General features: G+C 37.7%; 1 protein-coding gene and 1 pseudogene across 1 annotated transcript in view; one reads left to right on the plus strand and one right to left on the minus strand.

Annotated features, from left to right (window-relative positions):
- The window catches only part of Sptlc2 (serine palmitoyltransferase long chain base subunit 2), a 115,758-nt gene that overhangs the window by 57,580 nt on the left and 36,285 nt on the right, over nucleotides 1-21,893 (minus strand). The window contains exons 3-5 of the mRNA XM_004837119.4: nucleotides 9,442-9,596; nucleotides 7,168-7,316; nucleotides 856-980 (exon numbers count right to left, since the gene is read on the minus strand). Coding sequence (XP_004837176.2) covers nucleotides 856-980; nucleotides 7,168-7,316; nucleotides 9,442-9,596 — 429 coding nt within the window. The remainder of the gene's footprint in view (nucleotides 1-855; nucleotides 981-7,167; nucleotides 7,317-9,441; nucleotides 9,597-21,893) is intronic.
- LOC147822774 (V-type proton ATPase subunit G 1 pseudogene) lies at nucleotides 4,458-4,798 on the plus strand (annotated as a pseudogene).

Genomic DNA, 21,893 nt, shown 5'->3' on the forward strand with positions numbered 1-21,893 from the left:
AGAATTTTCAGTACATGTTTCATTTCTTTGTATGCCTCCCAATCGTGGGACTTTCTGATAGACAATTCGGATTCACTTACACTCCTGGAGTAATTACATGATTATTACTTCCTTTTACTCTTAAATACATTCCGATTTGGATAATATGATCATTTTAGGTATAGGAATGGTAACTTCTTATTCTATTTATTTCTGTGTTGTTTGAATTTTCTAAAATATGTATTTATTATTTTGTCACCTCCACATTTTTTTTACCTCTCTCTCTTTTTTTTTTTTGGTACCAGGGATCGAAATCAGGACCTTGCGCTTTCCAGGCAGGTGGCAGAAGCACTGAGCTAAATCCCCGGCCCACCTCCATATTTTTTTAAAAGGGCAATTTAGTTGTAAAACAAAAACGTTTATGTGTTTATACATTTTGAGTATCTTCCCTTCTACAGAAAAGGCATAGTACAAAATTTTTCACTAGAGTTTTGTTTTATTTTGAATAATAAATCAGACCATGTGACAGTGGAGTGACTCAATCTTAATCAATAGCTGAATTCATAAGCCAAATCAATACCATCTAAAGCCTGCTCAGTGTGGTTTCAAGCTGATCTCCTGAAACTCTGAATGTTTTTTTTTTTTTCTGAGACAGGATCTCATTATGCAGTTCAGGCTGGCCTTGAACTCACAGAGTTCACTGTGAGTTCACTCACAGTGACCTCTGAGTGGTGGGATGACAGGTGTGCACCATCACACCCAGCTTAAATGCTTTAATGAGGGGGGGAGTGAGAAGGGGGGAGAAGGAGGGAGAGGGAGGGGGAGGAGGAGAATTAAAGGTATCATGGAATTTTCACAAATGACAAAGTGTCTTACTTTGCCAACAAGAGCAGGAATGTTCATTGAATTTGTTGCAAATCCCATGCCATATGCCATAGCAGCTTCTACTCCCAAGAACCTTGCTACAAGCTTCTCTAGTTCTTCATGCTTGTCCAGGTTTCCTGTGTGAAGAAGTTAACAAAGTCAGTATCATGAAATTCTGAATTTGAGTTGCCATTTTATAAAAAAGAAACCAATCTGTGTATTAGAAGGAGTCCATATTACAAAGCACGATACCTTAATAAAGAACACAACAGTTGAATAAATTCAGATCCAGCACTTGTGGTAAAAAGAGGGGCTGCCGACAATTTCATGTCTGTACATGCCAGTTACAACTCTAGGCCTTAAAGGCCTAGCAAATTTTGTTTTTACACTTTTAAGTCCCCTGCCATGCAAAACTGTAATTGGTCTGCTATAGAGGCAGAATCTTTGGAAAGAGCTCAGGAGGATAAAAGACTCTAGAGGAAGAGAAATGGGAAGGAAAAGGGAGTGAGGAGGAGGGGTGAAAAAGGGAAGAGGGCTTCAGTAGCCCTGCTTTAGCAGTTCTACCACCCAGCTGAGGTGCTGCACATGTAAGTTAAGCCATCTATCCTGTCAGAATGGCCCATTTGATACTATATGGAGCCGCAGATAGCATCAAGCCCTCCCTAAATTGTAAAATCACAAGCAAATAAATTTGTTTTACTTATTTGTGGTGCCAGGGAGCAAACCCAGGGACTCACACATGCTAGGCAAGTGCTCTAGCACTGAGCTATACTTTCAGGCCCTCTGTTTTTTTTTAATTACTAAGTTTTAGGACAGTTCGTTATGGAGCATAAGACAGGTAAAAAGCATCTTCTCTCATTTTGATCTGACTGGTTAAATTGTACTGTCATTTTTACATTGGTACTCAAATACATAAAGACCAAATGATATTGCAGAAGAAAAAAATACTGATAAAGGTTGCTAGACTTGATAGTAGTATGTGTCTGTCTTTAAGGCTTAACTGAGTCACTTACAATCTCTCTAGGCCTCTGTTTCTTATTTGCTAAATACCAATAATACTTTGCCATCTCTACTTCATGACATTGTTGTAAGGATCAAATGAAACTGCATGTTCAAGCACTTTATAAAATGCAAAATGTCATGAAGATATAAAGTGTGCTTACTACCTGTCAACAGTATACAACACTCCTAATCTATCATTAAATCTAACAGCCTGTAATTTCTGAAGTGTCAGGCAGAAACTTAGTTTTAAAGATGGAATATTAAAATATTCTACTCCCATTTTCCTGTTGGAGAATATCACAAAACAATTAGAACAAGAAATAAAAACATAACTCTATTTCATGTTAGTAGATATCTGTAATCCTCAACACAATTAACAGAAGGATGGGTTGAATCGGGTTCCACAAAGGATAACTTGAGGGTCTGGGGTACAGCTCAAGGGTACAGCACTTGCCTAGCACGAATCAGACTCTGGACTGATCCTCAGTACCAGAACAAAATAAAACAACAACAAAAAATGGATATTTTGAAGTCCTAACCCCTGTATCTCAGAAAATGATTTCTGGAAAAAGGGTCTAGAAGTAACACAGATAAAATAAGGTCAATGTCCTTAGAAGAAAGAGAAATTTGGCCACAGAAACAAACGTGCCAGAGGCACAAAGATAATATTTGACCCACACTTATAGTCTCCAGAACTACAAGATTATAAAGTCACCCAGTATCTCGTTCTATGTACTTGTACTTTGTAACTGTAAGATTATAAAGCACTGTCTTAAGTTACCCAACATCTTGTTCTATATACCTGTACTCTGTAACAGCAGCCACAGGGAATTCATTACAGATGGGAAATTATTTAAGAGTGAAATCTTATCTATGTCTTTAAAGAGTAGACAATGAGTCAGTGAGAATCAAGCAAATTCACTGTATGGAACTCTGGAGAGGTTAAAAGCTGGAAGCAACAGAAATCAAAGTAAGCAAGAATGAAAGCAAGCAAGGGCTACAAGCAAAATTAAGGTTTGAAAGATGACAGGAAAAACAGAAATTCTCACTGCTGGTGGGACTGTAAAATGCACAGCTGCTTTTGAGAATATATTAACAATTCCTCAAGAAAGCTAACTGTATAATTACCATATGACCACAGCAATTCCACTCCTTAGTACATACCCAAAAGAAACAAAACATGCATCATTCAAGAACTTGTGCACTAATGTTCGCTGCAGCCACAATGTGGAAACAACCCTAATGTTTGTCTAGAGATAAGTGGATAAACAAGATATAGTGTACTTACAATGAATAACTATTCATTCATAAAATGGAATGGAATATTGAGGCATGCTATGAAGTACTAATGCATGCTATACTATGAGTCAATCTTAGAAACATTATGCTAAATGAAAGACACAAAAACCATGATATTATATGACTCCATTTATATGAAATGTTCACAGTAGGAAAATTCATAAGGACAGAAAGTAGACTACTGATTGCCAGGGACTTGAGAGAAGGTGTAAATACAAAGTGTGCTAATAGGTATGGTATTTCTTTCAGGGCAAATGGAACTGTTCTAACATTAGACTGTGGTGATGGTTGCAAAGCTCTGTGAATATACTAAAAAATGGTGAAGTGTACACTTTAAATGGGCAAACTGTATAACATATGAATTATATCTCAATAAAGGTATTAAAAGAAAAAGAAAAATTAACCCAAACAGACAAGTAATTTTGCCTTCTCCCATCCCCTTAAGTAAAATATATTATTCCGATCTCAGGGACACCAGATATGAAAGTATATCAGGGCCAGTGTGAAAATGGTGATTAAAGGAAAGTTTACATATATAGGATCTGCATGCTAAATTTCTCGGAAACAAAAGAAAAATGAAATAAAGAGAAGACAAAGAAAAGACCATTAAAGGATAAACACCAGGGGGTTACAAAGAGGTGTTACTGAAAGTGAGGACTGAGAAAATGCTTAAGTATTATATAATCAGAGGTCATTTTTCAGTTTCTAAAGATCCATCAAGAAACACAGCACAATTAGGAGGAAGAAAAAGACTCAGACCAACGCACAAATGGAATTTCTTAAAGCATTTAAGGGAAAGCGAAGGTCTTAAAATCTTCTAGGAATACAGGAAATAAGGAATCCAAATCAGAGGAGAAGAAAAGGAAATTCCTAAGTTTACCCCTCCCATTCCTCCTGAAGAAAAGAAGTACCAGAAAGCAACTATACAGGAGAACTAGAAAGCTTACAGTCCAAACTGATGCAAGAGGCAGCAGTTACGTTAAGGAAATAGCTAGTAGTACCCAGTAGACTACATTAAAAAAGAACAGAGTTTTCATGTTTTCAAGGTTCTTCCTCCTAGAAGTTGGCTAATAGACTAAGAATTTAGATGAGGCAAAGATCCAGCTAAGTCTCCTACCGTTAAATTGGTATGGGATCAGAGGAATTAAAACCTTCAAGTAAGGGCCGGGGACGTAGCTCAGTGGAGCTGCACCTGCCTGGCAAGTGCAAGGTCCTCAGTTCAATCCCCAGTACCAAGAAAAAAAACCCTTCATGTAAAAATCTTCAAATTAGGGTTTTAGGCCACTCACTTGGCCCTATGAGCTGCAGCAGCCATGGCTAGCCAGTCGCAGGGAATCCAGCAGCTGCTGCAGGTCAAGAAGCAGGCCGAGAAGGTGATGTCTTGGTCGTGGAGGTGTCTGAGGCCCGCAACTGAAAGAACTGGAGGCGTGAACAGTACCTCTTGAAGAAGGAGAAAGAGTTCAAGGCCAAAGAAGCTGCGGCCTTAGGATCGAACGGCAGCTGCAGCAGTGAAGTGGAGAAGGAGACCCAGGAGAAGATGGCCATTGTCCAGACCTACTTCCAGCAGAACGGGGAAGAAGTCCTGGATAACCTCTTGGCCTTCATCTGAGAGATCTGGCCAGAAAACCACGAAAACTACAGCATCAATGGATAGAACAAAGAAACACTTGTTCTGTGGATTAGCATTGTAGATGCTCTCACAGAATATGAAGCTTTAGCAAAGTCAATTTCTGTTCTTATGAAATGCATTAAATTATTTCTTATGTTGTATAATAGTTTCCTTCACTTTTTGGAGAGTAGCCTATCTAGCTTCTTTGGACAAACTTAGTACTTTCTCCAAACATTTCACCTTTTTTAGCTCATATTTCTTAGAAATTTAATGAGTGTATATTGTCTCTTTTCCTATACCTTTTAGCTCAAGCAACATGTATATCAGTGTTGACTTTTTCATTCATAGATTTAGTAAGAAAAAGAAAAACAGTTCTTTAAAGAAAGGAAGGGATTAAATAACTTTTTTCCCTTCCACTTTCTTGAAGGTCAGAGGCTTTATCTATGAAAAGTAGTAAATAGTTATTTGTAACTTGTATGATGCAGCAGCCAGCCTTAAAGTAATATATTTTGAGGAAGGATTAGAACAGCAGATACCAGTATACTTGCTTGGGCTGCACTTAGTTTATCTTAACCCAAATTACTAGATGAGCCGGATGTGGTGGTGCAGGCCTGTAATCCCAGAACTCAGGAGGCTCAGGTAGGAGGATCACGAGTTTTGAGGTCAGTGTGGGCTACATAGTAAGATCTGGGTCTGCCTGGACTATACAGTGAGACCTTATCTCAAATCAAAACAAAAGTATTTACTAGATGTTAGGACTCAAGAACTTGTTACTTATTATTTAATGTACTGATAATCATTTACAAGTAAAAGTAAAGACTGTCATGCAAAAAAAAAAATCTTCAAAGCATGTTTTAGATTACAAGACTATGCCATTTCTTATTTACATCGAAGCTTAAAAACTTAGACTTTAACATGAAAAACGTTCACAAACTCCCATGTACTAGTAGACCTTATCGTCCAGTGCTTTCCTGGCAGTAGCAAGAAAAGTTTCTGAAATTCTGTATGTCAGAAGGTTTGAGTGTAGCCGCTGTAGGCCAGGAAACACAGTAGTTCTTCCAGAAAACAGTAAGAGTTGCTATAGCATGAATAACTAAACTAAGACATTTCACTAGCAATAGCCACTAGAAGTCCTGAAGACCTGTAACTTATATAAACAGTTTGAAAAGCCCAATTTAAGAAGATAAGAAAAGCTGAACAATTCTTCATTCTGTTTTATATTTACTGAGTTGACTAAGTACTTATGGTGTATTAATTTGGATGCGAATCTGTTTCACTACAGAATTTAATCCTCACAACTCTCGACACTGGGCTGTCCTTACTGACTCACTCTGACCAATACAAAGATGCATATTTTGGATCTGAAGGCTGGAGAATAAGTCTTCCTTTCCAGCTTTCACCAGGTATCCTGGAACTCTTACTCTACGGAAAGCCTGCTGCCACTAAAATAAATGATTTTCTGAGCCTTCCATGCCATGAAGAAGTCCAAGTTAGTAACACAGGAAGGGAACACACTCCAGCCTCTCCAGCCCCAGTGGAACATGAATGAGGACGCCTCAAGGACTCTAGACACAGAGCCACACTGGCTGCAACTCTGTGAGAGGCTCTGAATAAGAACCCAACTGCACGTGGCAGCCCTTGTAAGAAGTAATAGTGAGTGAACTGTTGATTTAATCTACTGCTTCGGGGTGATTAACAGTAATGAATATCCAGAAAGTTGCCATATAACTTTTATGCTTATGAGTTCTCTAGAACAAGAATCTGAAACCCTTCTTTGAACTATTTAAATAAATCTCTTTATATAAAACTATAATCCTTTATATTTTATAGACTTATATTTACTGAATGTCTACTATGTTCTGAGTGCTGTACATGACTTAGGTTATTTAAAAAATATTTTTGAACAGAACAATAAAACAGGAATTATTAGCTAAACTTTACCAGTATGAAATGATTAATAATAGCCATGTATCTCTAACCATTATCATTTGCAAAAGCTAATAAAATGAACATTAAAGTTATGAAAGAAACAAATAATACAGAACTTTTCTAAGGACATTCTATATGTGTAACATACTGGAAAACGTGTTTCAAAATGTGTTGCGAACATTAAAATAATCTACCACTTCAGAAAAAGAAAGTATTTATCTGATCTAAAGGATATGGCAAAATATTTGCATGTTTTATACTCTTACTCCAGAAGTTACAAAATCAAAAACAGCTAAGCATGGTGGCGCACACCTGTAATTCCAGCCCTAGGGAGGCTGAGGCAGCAGGATCACTGTTAAGTTTGAGGCCAGCCTGGGTTACAAAGTGAGTTTAAGGCCACCCTGAACTACAAAGGGAGACCCTGTATCAAATCCCTGCCCCCAAAAGTCAAAAGCAGGCACTGTCCAAACCCAGCTTATACTTACCAATTTCCTGCCGAGTGCTGCATACTCCGGCTCCATACTCCTCTAGGACTTTGGCAGCTGCCTCTTGACATGAGCCAGTGTTCCGTGCAAATCCAAGATAGTTGTAGGAACCCATGTTTATAACTCCTTTAATTATATTCCCTGTATACCTGTGTTTCAATACCATAATATTTAATCATACTCATGAGAAAATCCAATTCTTTTTTTTTTTGATACTGGGGACTGAACTCAAGTTCTTGCACTTGCCAGGCAGGCACCGGAACCACTGAGCTAAATCCTCAGCCCCAAATCCAATTCTTAATTGTGGTAATATGTGCACTGGTAACACACACAAAAAACATATACAGAAAGTAAAGAGAAAATGATCTGCACCAAACCAAAGCTCCAACTTGCTACCAACTAGGGAAATGGAAGGTACAATATAAAAAAATATCAATTTCACTTTTCAATAGTGATAATATTTTAAAGCTGATGATATCCTATGGCCAAGACAGTTTCTTAAACTAGGTAAGAAAATCCATCAGTACTTTTTTTGGAGGGCAATTTAGCAGTTCTTATTTTTTGAAAGATATACATACTAGCTGGATGTGGAGATTATATTTCTATAATCCCAGAATTCTGGGAGTCTGAGGCAGAAAAATCACAAGTTTGAGCACAGCCTAGGCAACTTAATACCTTAGCGAGACCCTGTCTCAAAATAAAAACAAAGACAAGAAAAGGTCCTGGGTTCAATTCTTAGTACTATTTTAAAAAAAAAGATACATATACAGTACTCTTTTGACTCAGAAGTTCCCATACATGTGCATACACAGGGCCTTTAAGAGCCACTGCACAATTTGCCATGTCCCTTTTGTATGCACAGTGACCAATGACATTTCATATAGAGAAAGCTCAGTCACCCTGGCCCTCTAAGTAAGGACAACATGGTTCAGACTCCAGCAAACTAAAGTGGAGTGAAAGTATGGAAAAGAGATAAACCGCCATTGCTTTAACTCCCTGGAACTTAAGCCTAATCTGCTATACCCGGCACACCCATACTGTACAATATTATATAGTCACTTCAAATAATTAACTTGCTGTGAATATACATGAGAAAATGTTGTCAATATGTTATCAAATAAAAAAAGCAAACTGGAAAATAATTTTATAATATGATCCCATTTTTGTATAGCAAAAATGGGTAGTAACCCATAGATACACTATACACATGCCCCACCAAAAACATCTGGAGGAATAATACAAAACAAAGTGGTAATAATGGTCACCTCCAGAGGATGAAGGAGGATGTGTGGGGTAGTAGATTTACAGGACAGCGATAAGTTGTCATGGAGGACTTTCAGTTTATCTCTATTTTTTTCTTTAATGGTAAAGCAATCATGCAATACTTGTGCAATCTAAACAATAAAATGTTAAGAATATACAATCTTAAAACTGTTCAACTTAAGTAAAAATACTCCATCTTTAAATCTTCAAAGAAATAAAAAATATCTAGAAATGAAGTCAGATACTGTACTCCATTCTGGTAAGTGGCATAATGGTCTTTCTTTCTTATTTAATAAGTCAAAATTTGTCCTCAACTATAATCTAATACAGAATCAAATGTAACAGAAAAATGTACTTTAGAAATCTTAAAGTGGCACATGCCTATACCCCTAGCACTCTGGGAGGCTGAGACTGGAGGATAAATTTGAGCCCACTCTGAGGAATTTAGTGAGAACTTGCCTTAAAAAAAAGCTAGGTGTAGGGGCCGGGAATTTAGCTCAGTGGTGCCGTCACCTGCTTCAAAAGCACAAGGTCCTGAGTTCGATCCCCGGTACCAAAAAACAAAACAAAACAAAACAAAAAACTTGGGTGGGCCCGGGATTTAGCTCAGTGGTGCCGCCGCCTGCCCAGAGAGTGCAAGGTCCCGAGTTCAATCCCCCTGTACCAAAAACAAACAAACAAAAACAACGCTGGGGACATAGCTCAATGCAAAGGCCCAGGATTCAATCTCCAGTACTGAAAAAAAAAATCTTAATGAGGACTGGAGGTGCAGCTTAGTAGAAGAATACATGTCTGGCATGTATAGTGCCCTGGAATGAATCCCTAGCAACATCACCATTAACAACAACAAAATCCAGTATCAATGAACAATCCACAAAGAAGCCAATCATATTATATTGTACTGTATCCTCAGTTGCAATTTCTGTTTTGTGAGAATATTCAACTTGCAGTATTTTCTCATATGAAGAAATCCTGTTGTTGTCAAGAAATAACTTCCCAGCCACCACTCACTTGAATGACCAGTTATAATCATGAGACTGTCTCTCCATGATGTCCACTTTGGCTCCAGGCACACTACAGATCGGTCGATTCCAGTTGTCTCTTATCCTCATGTAGAGGTTCCTTGTATAGAAGTTTTCAAAATCCTGATACAATGACACAAAGTCCTGCCAACAAATGGTGAAATAGTATAAATTTAACTGAATTACTTTAAAAACAAATTTCACAACTTCCCCTTTCAAATGGCAAGAGCACCTGAGAATGAGTAGTTATATTTAATTAGCTGACATGACAGAAAAACATTTGGAGGGGTATCAACTCTGTTTAACACAACTCATTTATAGTAAGTTCAATTAACTTTGATGGGTTACATGGGGCCGGGGATTTAGCTCAGTGGTGCCACCACCTGCCTCGAAAGTGCAAGGTCCTGAGTTCGATCCCCGATACCAAAAAAAAAAAAAAATTACATGAATGTGGAATCAATGAATTTAATAACGCTGGCCTCATAAAAATAAAACTTAGTTGTACAAGTCCATCATTACATAGTTTCCCTTCCTAATAATCTCAAAAAGACTTTTCCCTTCCACATCCACCATAATATGTCTGTTAGGGAAAAATGCCACAAAACCCATTATAATTCCAGTTTCAAACAAGAAAAATACTTCCAAGATTAAGAAACAATGAAGGGAAAGTTACAGAAAGTCATCCACCTTGCCCCCCCACCCCACCATAGGACTTAAAAAAAATTCTCTAAATACAAAAGAAATAAAAGAAAAAACAGGCCTGGGGATTTAGCTCAGTGGTTTGGTTCCCTGCTGTGCAAGCACAAGGACCTGAGTTCAATCCCTGGTACCAAAAGAAAAAGAAAAAACAATACATTCTAAAAATGAATTTCCATGACCACAGACTTAGTCTTCCTTTCTTTCCAGAGATCAAACTAAAATTTAAGTCTGTAAAAAAAATCAAGTCACAGTGGAGCTGAAATGAAATGTTTAACACTGTGCTCAGCCTCGTATGACTGCCCTCCCAACATACTCAGAACCCACATGACCAGACCACATGTGATCGACTTCCAACTGTCAAAGTGAAAGGGTAGTAAATCAAATAAAATGGAACTATAGATTACTATAGTCAGCATGCTACTGAGCTTCTGGAACTCAGATCTGAGCTTGAGCAATCTAAATTAATGTGTTAAATAAACTGATCTGAAACATCTAAAGAATTTAGCTTTATTCTGTAAAAGACTGGGGGGCAGTAATGGAGACTGAACCCAAGGTCTTCCCTCTAGGCTACATCTCCACCCCTTTTGAAAATTTTTTTTATCTTGAGACAGGGTCTTGCTGTTTCTAAATTGCCCAGGCTAGGCTCAAAATTGCAGCCCTCCAGCCTTAGTCTCCCAGAGTGCTGGGAACACAGGCATGTGTCAACATTCCCGGCATTTTAAAAGATAGCTGCTGCTCATGGTGGTGCACCCCTATAATCCTAGCGCTTGGGGGGTTGAGGCAGGAGGATTGCCACGAGTTGGAGGTTAGCCTGGACTACACAGTGAGTTCAAGATCAGCTTGCACTACACAGCGAGATCCTGTCTCAAAAAACAAAAACAAAAAATAGTTATTGCTAAAAAGAATTTTACAGGGCCGGGGATTTAGCTCAGTGGTTCTGCCGCCTGCCTTGCAAGCCCAAGGTCCCGAGTTCGATCCCTGGTACCAAAACAAACAAAAGGATTCTACATAAAACTCTAAAGTTAATAACCTCCTATGAACCAGTAGGACTCTAAAGTACCTACTAAATAAGCTTCAGAGTAGATACAATCCTCTTAGAAATGAGAAGAGTCAAAGTACTGTGAGACTTTGCAGCTCTTGATACCATCTCTCTCACAATTAGTTCTAAAATTACTTTTCCTTAGGCTAGGAAATATCCACAAATAGTCACAATTGAAAATTTTTCATTTAAAACATTGTCCTTTTTCATAATCTTGTCTTCCCAAAGAATACTGGCTGAATGAAAGTAGGGACAGAGACATCCATATTCTAATTAATACTTCAGTTATCATTCATTATACATTTATTCTCCAAAAGAAAAATCAAGAGAGTAGTTCCCAACCTGTTTCAACTCATATCAAATGGAGTAACTATAATAACTCTTCAAGTAAAACCACAGTATTGGTAATCTCATTTCACTGCATATTAATGTTCGAGGTATTGTTATTAACTCAAATACTTCAAAGAACTATTTCCTCACAGGCAAATTATTTTTGGCAACAAAGAACAATATTTTTTGTTTTACTATGTAACCATCAGAAAAAAACTATATTACAGAAGGGTTATCAAACTCCAAGACAGAAAAGGGGCTTTAGACTAGAACCAAGAAGAGCTTGACCTATCAACCTTGGACTAAATCAAGACCTGTGACACAGTTGTCTGTGGTTAGGAGGAAAGAAATGGGTTCCAATCTCCTAAACAGAGACAGACATGTTACTCCATGGCCAGGGATCTCTGTCCCTTTACAGCTACAGTGAAAGGACAATTAATCCCTGAGATTGGAACACACTAGCACAGAGTAAAGGAAAAGTTGTCAAATTTGGAAATATCAGAGACCAAAAGCAGGTGGGACAGAATGACCGAAGACAGGAACTCAGGCCAAAGTTTTAACTTCGCTTTACTTTAAGCCAAGTTCCAGGGTGGCAGTTTTGACCATAGTTAGAAATTTTGGTAGAGAGTTCTGAAGGACCACTAACCTAACTCCCTGATGTTTAATAATAAAGAAAAGAGACAGAGATCATTATTGGAACTCTAGTTCTAGGCAGTAAGATGGTCTGTTTTTTAAAAATATTTTATTTACTTTAAATATTCTAGGACTAGGGTTAAAATAGGAGGTTTATCTTTTCATATGTTCATTCAAAAATCTTTTAATATGTTGAATTATTTGACTTTCCAAGATATATTAAAGAACAAGGCAATTCTCTCTGCAAACAATGAAACCCTCACTATTTTTAATCCCAGCCCTACCTCCTGCTCCTCCTATTTCAGACACTGTGAAATGAGTAGTCAGGACTGACCTTGTAATGTAATGCTCAGTCACTGAACAAACATTTACTGAGCAATACCTTCCCGGTACTAAGCTGGGCATGAGGGATAAAGAAAGTCAGAACAACCCCCACGCTCCCGATGATCTCTTAAGTGTATTGGAGAGTGCACAAATAAATATAACATAATACATATTGTAAAGGGATCTTTGCCCAGAAACTGAGAGCACCTAAATGACAGGTGAGTGACAATGACAGCATCAAGCTTAAGCAGCCTTAAGGACATACTCTTCACAGACAGCCTTCCTGAAACCCTTCACCAGCACAAATATATACAGAAAAACAATACTGCACCTAGTTGAGACTACGTGATAGATTGTTGAACTTGAAGTACTCATCACTTAAGCAATTCTAAACTCAAGAAAAAATTTCAAACCCTTGGATTTGGCAATTAGAGAATCACTGAAGATATTACCAAAAGTAGTCTGGAGGGCCAGGGGTTTAGCTCAGTGGTTCCCCCACCTGCCTCGCAAGTGCAAGGACCCGAGTAAGATCCCTGGTACCAAAAAAAAGTAGTAGTCTCAAGTCATCTCAATAAATGTCCTTTGTTAAACCTACTTAAGGTGAGATAAATTTTCTGTAAATAAGTTACTCATTCTATGAGGCTGCTATATCATGATGGAAATATTTTGATATCACTAAGAGCACTTCAAGACCACTGTGTGACTGGCTTTCTATTCTTTTCCTGTTCTGCTCATGGCCAGCATAAACACAAGCTTCCTACAGCAGAAAGACAAACACACAAACACACACACACACACACACACACACACACACACGTGCGCGCGCGCCCTTGTGATCAGGTTATAAATCGGATGTAGATTATACCAGTGAAGAATACACACAAGATTTGGAAGGCAGTGTGGGAAGCACACTCTAGCAGACTTTCATGGTGGCAGCATCAGCTATAGTCTATGAATGAGGGAGGCCCAAACTTCACTGCTCCAGGCCTCTACAACGTTACAAATGCCTAATTCTTTACATGATTCACAATGACTTTAACTAACTCGGCTGAAATGAAACTTGTCTATTTCAATAGCACATTCACTGTAATTGTTGCTGAAAAATAAATATTTAATAAGCTGTACTTTTACATTAAAAGTTTAAATTATAGGGCCGGGGATTTAGCTCAGTGGTTCTGCCACCAGCCCGGCAAGACTAAGGACCCGAGTTCAATACCTGGTACCAAAAAAAAAAAAAAGTTTAAATTATTTGTCTAAGTCATACACCATTAAGCTATACAGCTGAAATTGAAACTCTAGCACTATTCCATATTAGCACTATTAAGTTGTAGTGCTACTAATTCCAGTAAGAATTTTCAACATCAGTTCGAATTTCACAACTTTTATGTATATTAGGTATAGATGTCAATGGTTTGTATTTTTTTCTTTTTCGGTTTTCTGAATCAGGGGTCTCACTACATAGTACATATCACATATTGACCTGAAAGTCACAATTGGTCTCAGCCTCCCAAGTGCTGGGATTACAGATGTGTGGCACCACACCTGGCTAAATTAAATGTCATACAAAGGCCCATATGCTAAAGACTTGGATGCCAGCCTGTGGGGCTACAAGGGAGGTGGTGGAACCTTTAGAAGGTGGGGCCCAGTGAAAGGAGATTAGGTCCTTAGAAGCATACCCTCGAAGGAGGTATCATGACCTCTGTGCCTGTATTTTCTCTTCTTGCTTCTTGGCTGGCATGAGGTGAGCAAGTTTGTTCCACCACATACTCTCCGCCATGATGTGCTGCCTCAACACAGACTCAAGGGCAACAGAGCCAGCTGACTCTGAAGCCTCTGAAACAGTCAGCCAAGAAAAATTGTTCCTCCTTTTTATGTTGTTTACTTCCAGTATTTTGACACAAATGAAGAAAAGCTAACACACTAGGACACAAATCTCAATATATTTAAGGACAAAATTCCTCTCAAATGAGCATTTGAGGTAAAAACAACATGGCTTTAATGTTGGATAAAAAGCCTGGAGGTCCGGGGATTTAGCTCAGTGGTGCCACTGTCTGCCTCGCGAGCCCAAGGTCCCAAGTTTGATCCCCAGTTAAAAAAAAAAAAGCCTGGAAAAGATATTCACTAATGTTTCAGTGCCTTCTCAGTAGCAAGATGATTTAAAGTTCAGCCCTTGACTTACTGTGTCAAATGCAGGGTGCATGGGGGAGGCGGGTACATAAATGCTAGCAGCCAATACCTGGTCCTTAAAGGACACATCTATATCAGAATCATGAAACAGCTTTACTTCTATTCAAAACTTGGCTACGTAAAGAAAAACAGAGGAATAAATAAAACTCTATAAAATGAGTACCATTATACAGATCATTACAGAATGCTTTTCAATGGCATTCTCACTTTAGAAAAAATATTTTCAATGAGGTAAGTGGATATATAGGCCAAAAAAGTGACCTTGATCTAAACCTCACATCTTATACAGTTACCTCAAAAGGAGCACAGAATTAAATGTAAACTATATAATTAGAAGATGCTTAGAAAAACCTTAATGCATTGTTGCTGAGGGTGTAAAATGGCACAGCCAAGGTGGAAAAGTTTGGTAGTGTCTCAAAAAGGTGAATGTAGACTGTCTATGTGACTGAGAAATTCCATTCCTAGGTACATACCCAAGAGAAATGGAAACAGATGTTCAAACAATTACTTGTACATGAATGTTCATAGCAGAACTATTCACAATAAGCAAAAGGTAGTAACAAAATGTGGTATATACCTACACAATGGCATAGTACTCAGTGATAAAAAGTAATGAAATAGGGCCAGGATTTAGCTCAGTGGTTCCGCCGCCTGCCTCGAAAGCGCAAGGTCCCGAGTTAGATCCCTGGTACCAAAAAAAGTAATGAAGTAAAGGTTCAGAATCCCTTATGCAAAATGCTTGGGTACCAGCAGTGTTTGCACTTTCAGAGTTCTTTGATTTTTAGAATAGAGAGTCTGCCAAAAAAATGTATACAGACTTCAGGAAAAGAAAAATAGTATGATGTTTTTTCAACAGATACTGTTATCCTTGTATGGGGGACCCTACGGATATTGTCTAGTGTAGAAAACCCACTAAGCTGCCAGCCCTCAGAGAAGAAATTGGAAATGCATGTGCAGCAGTCTCAATGACCAAGATTACCCAGGCAGCAGCTCATCACACTAATAAATGTCTGGAAGCTGATGGTCACCACTTTGAGTGCCTCTTGTAATTGTAGAGGCCAAAAGTAACTTGTGTTAATCTCATAATGTCTCAATAATTTTAGTATTAAAATACTTCAGGTTTTTCTTTTCCTAAAGTGTGTATACATTTTTTGGGCAGACTCTGTATTTACAAAGACTTTACTGGGTGAGCACCCCTCATCTCAAGACCTCAGATTTTATGCTCAACTAATAGTTTCAGGTTTAGTAGTGGGTGAACCTTGAAAATACTATGCTAAATGAAAGAAATGAGGCACAGAAGACCATATATTGTATGATTCCATTTATATAAAATATCAAGACTAGTTAAAACCACAGAGATAGAAAGCAGATTAAATTATGCCAGGGGCTGTAGGAGGGCTAGTAAATAGGGAAGCCACTGCTTAATGATTATAGGTCTCCTTTAGGGGTGATAAAATGTTTTGGAATTTAATAGAGGGGTGATCAAGTTTTTTTTTGGTACTGGGAATCAAACTCAGGACCTTGCGCTTAATGAGGCAGGCGCCAGAACCACTGAGCTAAATCCTCGGCCCTAGATTTTTGAGTGACTTTTTTTTTTTTTGGTACCAGGGGTTGAATTCGGGTCCTTGCACTTGCACAGCAGGCAGCGAAACCACTGAGCCAAATGCCCGGCCCTGTGATCTGGCCCTAGATTTTTAAATGTAATAAATACCATTGAATTGTACACTTTAAAATACTTTATTTTATGCTATGTGATTTATTTTTGCGGTACTGGCAATTGAACCCAGGGTATTTGCACTGAGCTATATTCCACTTTTTATTTTGAGACAGGGTCTCACTAAGTTGCCCAGGCTGGGCTCAAACTTGTGATCCTCCTGTCTCAGAATCCCAGAGTGTTGGGATTACAGGTGTGAGCAACCACATCCAATTTATACTATGTGAATTTACCTTCATAAAATAAAAGCAAAAATTAAACAAAAAGATCTGTTTGAAGTTTCTTAATAGATGGTTATTTAATTTCTTTTTTTTTTTTTTCCAGTACCGGGGATCGAACTCAGGACCTTGCACTTGCGAGGCAGGCGCGGCGCCACTGAGCTACATCCCCGATCCTGGTTTGAAGTTTCTTAATACAGTAAGAAATAATTCAACCTAAACTTCAAATTATCCATACCTTTCCACAGTTACTAAAAAATAAATAGGTGTCTATTATTTTCATTGCTCTGCCCTTGTCTCTCCATATCAGAAGTGGCTCGAGGCACATATTAAACATTTTCAGTTTCAACTTCTAGCACTTAAGCATGGCAGCACATGATGCACAACACTTGTGCTGCTGAGCCCACAGATATGAATCTCATTTCCATATACCAAGCAAATGAGCAAGAGTGTAAGTGGGCCTTCTGTCAACAAAAGTTCATGAAAAATGCCACCTCACTCACCAACAAAAAATTCACCTCTAATAACTGCTGACATCAGTGAAGAAAAAATGAGATATGAGAAAGTACAAGTTCTTTTTTGGGTGGGGTTACTGGGGATCAAACTTGGGACCTTGTGCTTGCAAGGCAGGTGCAGCACCACTGAGCTAAATCCCCAGGCCAAGAAAGTACAAGTTCTTGAAAAATGTAACTTTTGGATGAATATGTTATCAAATTCAACAATGGTTTGGAACAAGGACATGCACAAATTCTCCATTCAATAAATTGCTTTTCTCAATGAAAAAATTCAATGAATGAAAGTCTTATGTTAAATGCTGCTGTAACTTAAAAACATCAAAACAAAATACAGAAAGTCCTGTCCATTGAAGGAGGCAAAAGTTTAGTAGAAACTAAGTCCCACCTTATAGGGGTGGAGGAGTAAAACCTGAGGATGCCTTAACTTTCAGAATGAGGAACAGGTTATTTGATTGCAAATCTCTGGTTTCCCAAATGTCTCAAGATAAAACTGGAGTTGCCAGGTGTGGCAGTGCACACCTGTACGAGTTGAAGGCCAGCCTGAATTACATAGCAAGACCTTGTCCCCACAAAACAAAACTCTGGAGTCTACCATATAAAAGGACTGTGCGCTTTAGGACAAGGAAGCTGTTCTGTGAAGAGCTGAGAGAGGGCAGCCAGCACGGGCACAGATACATAAAGGGCAGAGTGAACTCGTGTCACTTTGCACTGAGACTAGTCTTTCAGCCACATGAGATGAGGAAGATAAACAGAATCCCTGGGAAAATGTTTTACTTGAATTCCACAGGTCAAAGAACAAAGCTCTGCTTTCCTGAGATTCATTTTATTTGTTCTATGTAAAAACAGGCAATGATCATAATTAACAACTCCAGCTGGGTGTGGTGGTGTCAGTACTCTGGGATGCCAAGCAGGAGGATCACAAATTCAAGCCCAGCCTGGAAAACTTAGGAATTTAGTGAGACTCTATCTCAAAATAGAAAACACCAGCAGCAGCAGCAGCAGCAGCAGCACCCACTAAAAAAAAGGCTGAGGATATAGCTCAGTGTGAAAGACCTGGGTTCAATCCCCAATACCACAAAAACACAAACACACACACAAACACACACCCCTATGTCTAGATGCATGCCCTTTCTTTTTATTGTGTTACATTATTAGGTTGGTTGGATCATATAAAACTGTCACGTCAGCAGTTCAAAAATGGTCAAAGGGGGTGAAGGGAGGGCTAGGAATGGGGAAATAATAAGAACCAAGATGCATCATGTAAAAGTACAAGTTCCCAATGAGAAATGTAATTGTGTTGTATACCTAAAATGTACCAATAAAAGAATTTAACAACAACAAAAAAGGTCAATATTGGCACTCTCACATGGTTCAAAGTAATACGGATTAAAACAATAAAAATAAAATATATTGAGGAACTGGGATAAGAAAAATGGCTTAAGAGGAAGAAACAGTAAAAATAATTAAGACATGTATATACATGTGCCGACTCTCCATGATGAATGTAATCATTATGTACTGCAAATTCATGTTTACTAATAAATGTTTAATTTAAAAATTTTAAAAATAGAAAAAAAAGGAAAAATGCTTTAAACACGGCACAAGAAGCACTATAATAAAGGAAGACTGTAAATCTGCTCACTTGAAAATGACTTCTGGTCATCAAAAGACATTATACAAAGTGAAAACACCACAAAATGGTAGAAGATGGTTATAAAATATTACTAGAATACATTAGCTTCCTTATAAGCCATTTAAAAAAAGAAATTCAAAGGAAAATCAGGCAAAAGACCTAAACAGGCACTTCATGCAATCAGCACTTTTAATGGTCATCAAATACAAAGATATTCAGCGCCACTGAGCAAAAAATGAAGACAAATTAAAACCAGAATGAGATACTAGTACATATATACCAAGTGAATTGGTAAAAATTTTGAATTCTGATAATATTCAATGTTGGTAAAGACGTGGAATGATGAAAATTCTCAAACACAGCTGGTAGGTATACCAATGATCATTTTTTAAACCAATCTCGCACTATCAAGTGAAATTAAACCCATGCATATGCTATAGCCCAATAATTCCAAGCCTAGACAAACTCATATATACATGCTATATTATATATTATATTATATTATAAACATATTATAAATTGTTTATAGCAGTTACATTGGGCTCTGGCAAAAAAAATGGAAAATGTTCAATTTCCATTAATATAGAAAGAATAAATTGTGGTATACTCACAATGACATACTGCAATGAAAACATAATGGAAATTTACAAGAAATTGTTGCAGTCTATGTTAAGTAAACAAAATAAATCGAGAGCGCGCAAACACACACACACACACACACACACACACACACACACACTACATTTATATAATGTTCCAAAGCAGGATTAGCAGAATTTTATTGTTTACCGATATACACATAGATGATAAAATCAAAAGGAAAAGTCAGGATAATGGCTACCTTGGGAAAGGGGAGATGGTAAGATCCAGAAGGGGCCTGGAGGTGTCATTTTTGCAATTTGGTAATTCATTGCTTCTGATGTAGTATTTTCACAGTTGCTTACTTATATTAGCATTCAATATAATCCACATTTACTTATTAACACTTCTAGATATGTGCTACACATAAGCTTAATGCTGGTTATCAACAACCAACAAAAAGGTTAAAAATAATGGAAAGAATGTTCGAAATAAACAAATCATAAACTTTCTATATAAAAGGGGAAAATTCTATGGCATAAACATTTATTCTAAAAGTTTCACATGACAGAGTTTGAGTTGCCTGACCCTTGGAAAAATGCATGTCCTCATTTACTCAGCATAACATCTGATCACAAGAAAAGCTACTTGGTCTGACGGTTCTACAGTACATATCTATCTGGAAAAGAGCAGAGTATTTCAGAACTCTCAGCCACTAAAACCAAAGGATACATATCTGATACAAATCCGATAAAAATCTTTTTTTTAAAATACACTATTGCTGGGCCAGGGATTTAGCTCAGTGGTTTCACTGCCTGCTGCACAAGCACAAGGACCTGAGTTCGATCCCTGGTACCAAAAAATAAATAAATAAATAATAAATAAAATAAAATACACTACTGCTATTTTCAGGTACTTTTGTACTGCTGAAACATTTCAAAATATTTGACAAGAATAAACATAATACTGCATATCAAATATAGGATAGTGAAAAAATTCCATTATGAATTTTTATTTGGGTAATATTTTCTCTGGTAGAGAAGAAAATAACCCCCTAAGATAGATTAGAAATAGTAGAAATATAACAAATATAGAAATAGTAGAAATATAACAAAGATACTAAATGAGGTAAATGTAGAAAACAAAGTGTGTTAAGATAGTGAAAAATACAAATATTTGTATTTCAAAACTTAAAGCCAGAATTTAAAAATCCAAAATGACTGCCACCTGAAGAACTGGAACTAGGGTTTTGGTTTAAAAGTATTATACAGTTATTATATAAACCAACAATTCTGTCTTTACCTTTACTGATTAAAAAAAGTATGTGAAGTAACATATAAAAGGCTATTAGAATACTGACTTTAGAACCTTTAAACCAGGGTTAAGAGCTTTCCCTATTGTTCATGTGGGTCATCTCACTATCTGTTGTTTCCTGTTTTTAACATTAAAGACAGGAAGCTATTTCCTTGCTGTTTCTAGATTGTCTATGAAGTCATAAAATGAAATTCTGAGATTAAAAATACTTGTTTTTCCTAGATCTAAAACTCAGTCACACAAATACACACATCCCTGGCCCTGAATACTTCAAAAGACTACAAACTTTTTACCTCCACATAATAGTATCAGTCATATCTTAAACTTTTTTTTTTTTTTTTGAGACAGAGTCTCACTATGTATTCCAGGCTGGACTTGAAATTGCGACAATGTTTCTGCCTCAGCCTCCCCAGTGCTAGGATTATAAGTATGCCACACCATATCCAGATTCATATCTTAAACACTTACCAAGTATCTAGTACATGCTAAGCATTCTTCTAAAACAAAAAGATAATAATACTCCTTGTCTTCATGGAATTTATATTCAGGTGAAAGAGATATTAAATGAGGCAAATGCAGAAAACAAAAGTGTGTTAAGATAGTGAAAAACACAAATGTTTTGGGCGTGGTGATGCATATACCTGTAATTCCACCATTCAGAGTCTCACTGTGAGTTTTAGGCCAGCCTGGGCTATGTAGTGAATAAGGCCAGCCTGAACTACATAATGAGACCCTGTCTCAAAAAACTAAGAGAAAGGAGAGGGAAGGGATGGGGAAAAAAGAGGAGGGGAGAAGAAGACAGTAAACCAAAGCACAGAAGGGGCATGTATAATGCTGGGGTCATGGTGCAATTTAGGTAGCCTAGCTAGTAGAGTAGAGGACAAAAAGGGCTCACTGGAGGAGAGCTTCCTTAGCAGGAGAAGAGCAAGCTCAACGGCACCTAGGTAGGATTGTGTGTGGTGTGCTCAAGGACTCACAAAGAGGCTAGCAGATAAGCTAGGGGCCAAGCAGTAGGAGATGACGTCTGGGTGGAGATGGAGGTTAGCAAGAAGTGGTTGAATCTGGATTTGCTGATGGGCAGAACACAGGGTGTGGCAGAAAGAATCAAGGGTAACCCCAAGGTTTCTGGACCAAACAACTGGTAGAAAGTGTTATTCATGGACACAGAAAAGACAGCTATCTGGTTAGATGGGATACAAGTTCCATTTCATAGTTTGAGATGTCTGTGTGAAGACGTCAAGTGAGCAATTAGATGT

Source organism: Heterocephalus glaber, unplaced genomic scaffold (genome assembly GCF_053883595.1).
Source record: "Heterocephalus glaber isolate CG9 unplaced genomic scaffold, H.glaber_assembly_v1.0 deba00001608, whole genome shotgun sequence".
NCBI lineage: Eukaryota > Metazoa > Chordata > Mammalia > Rodentia > Bathyergidae > Heterocephalus > Heterocephalus glaber.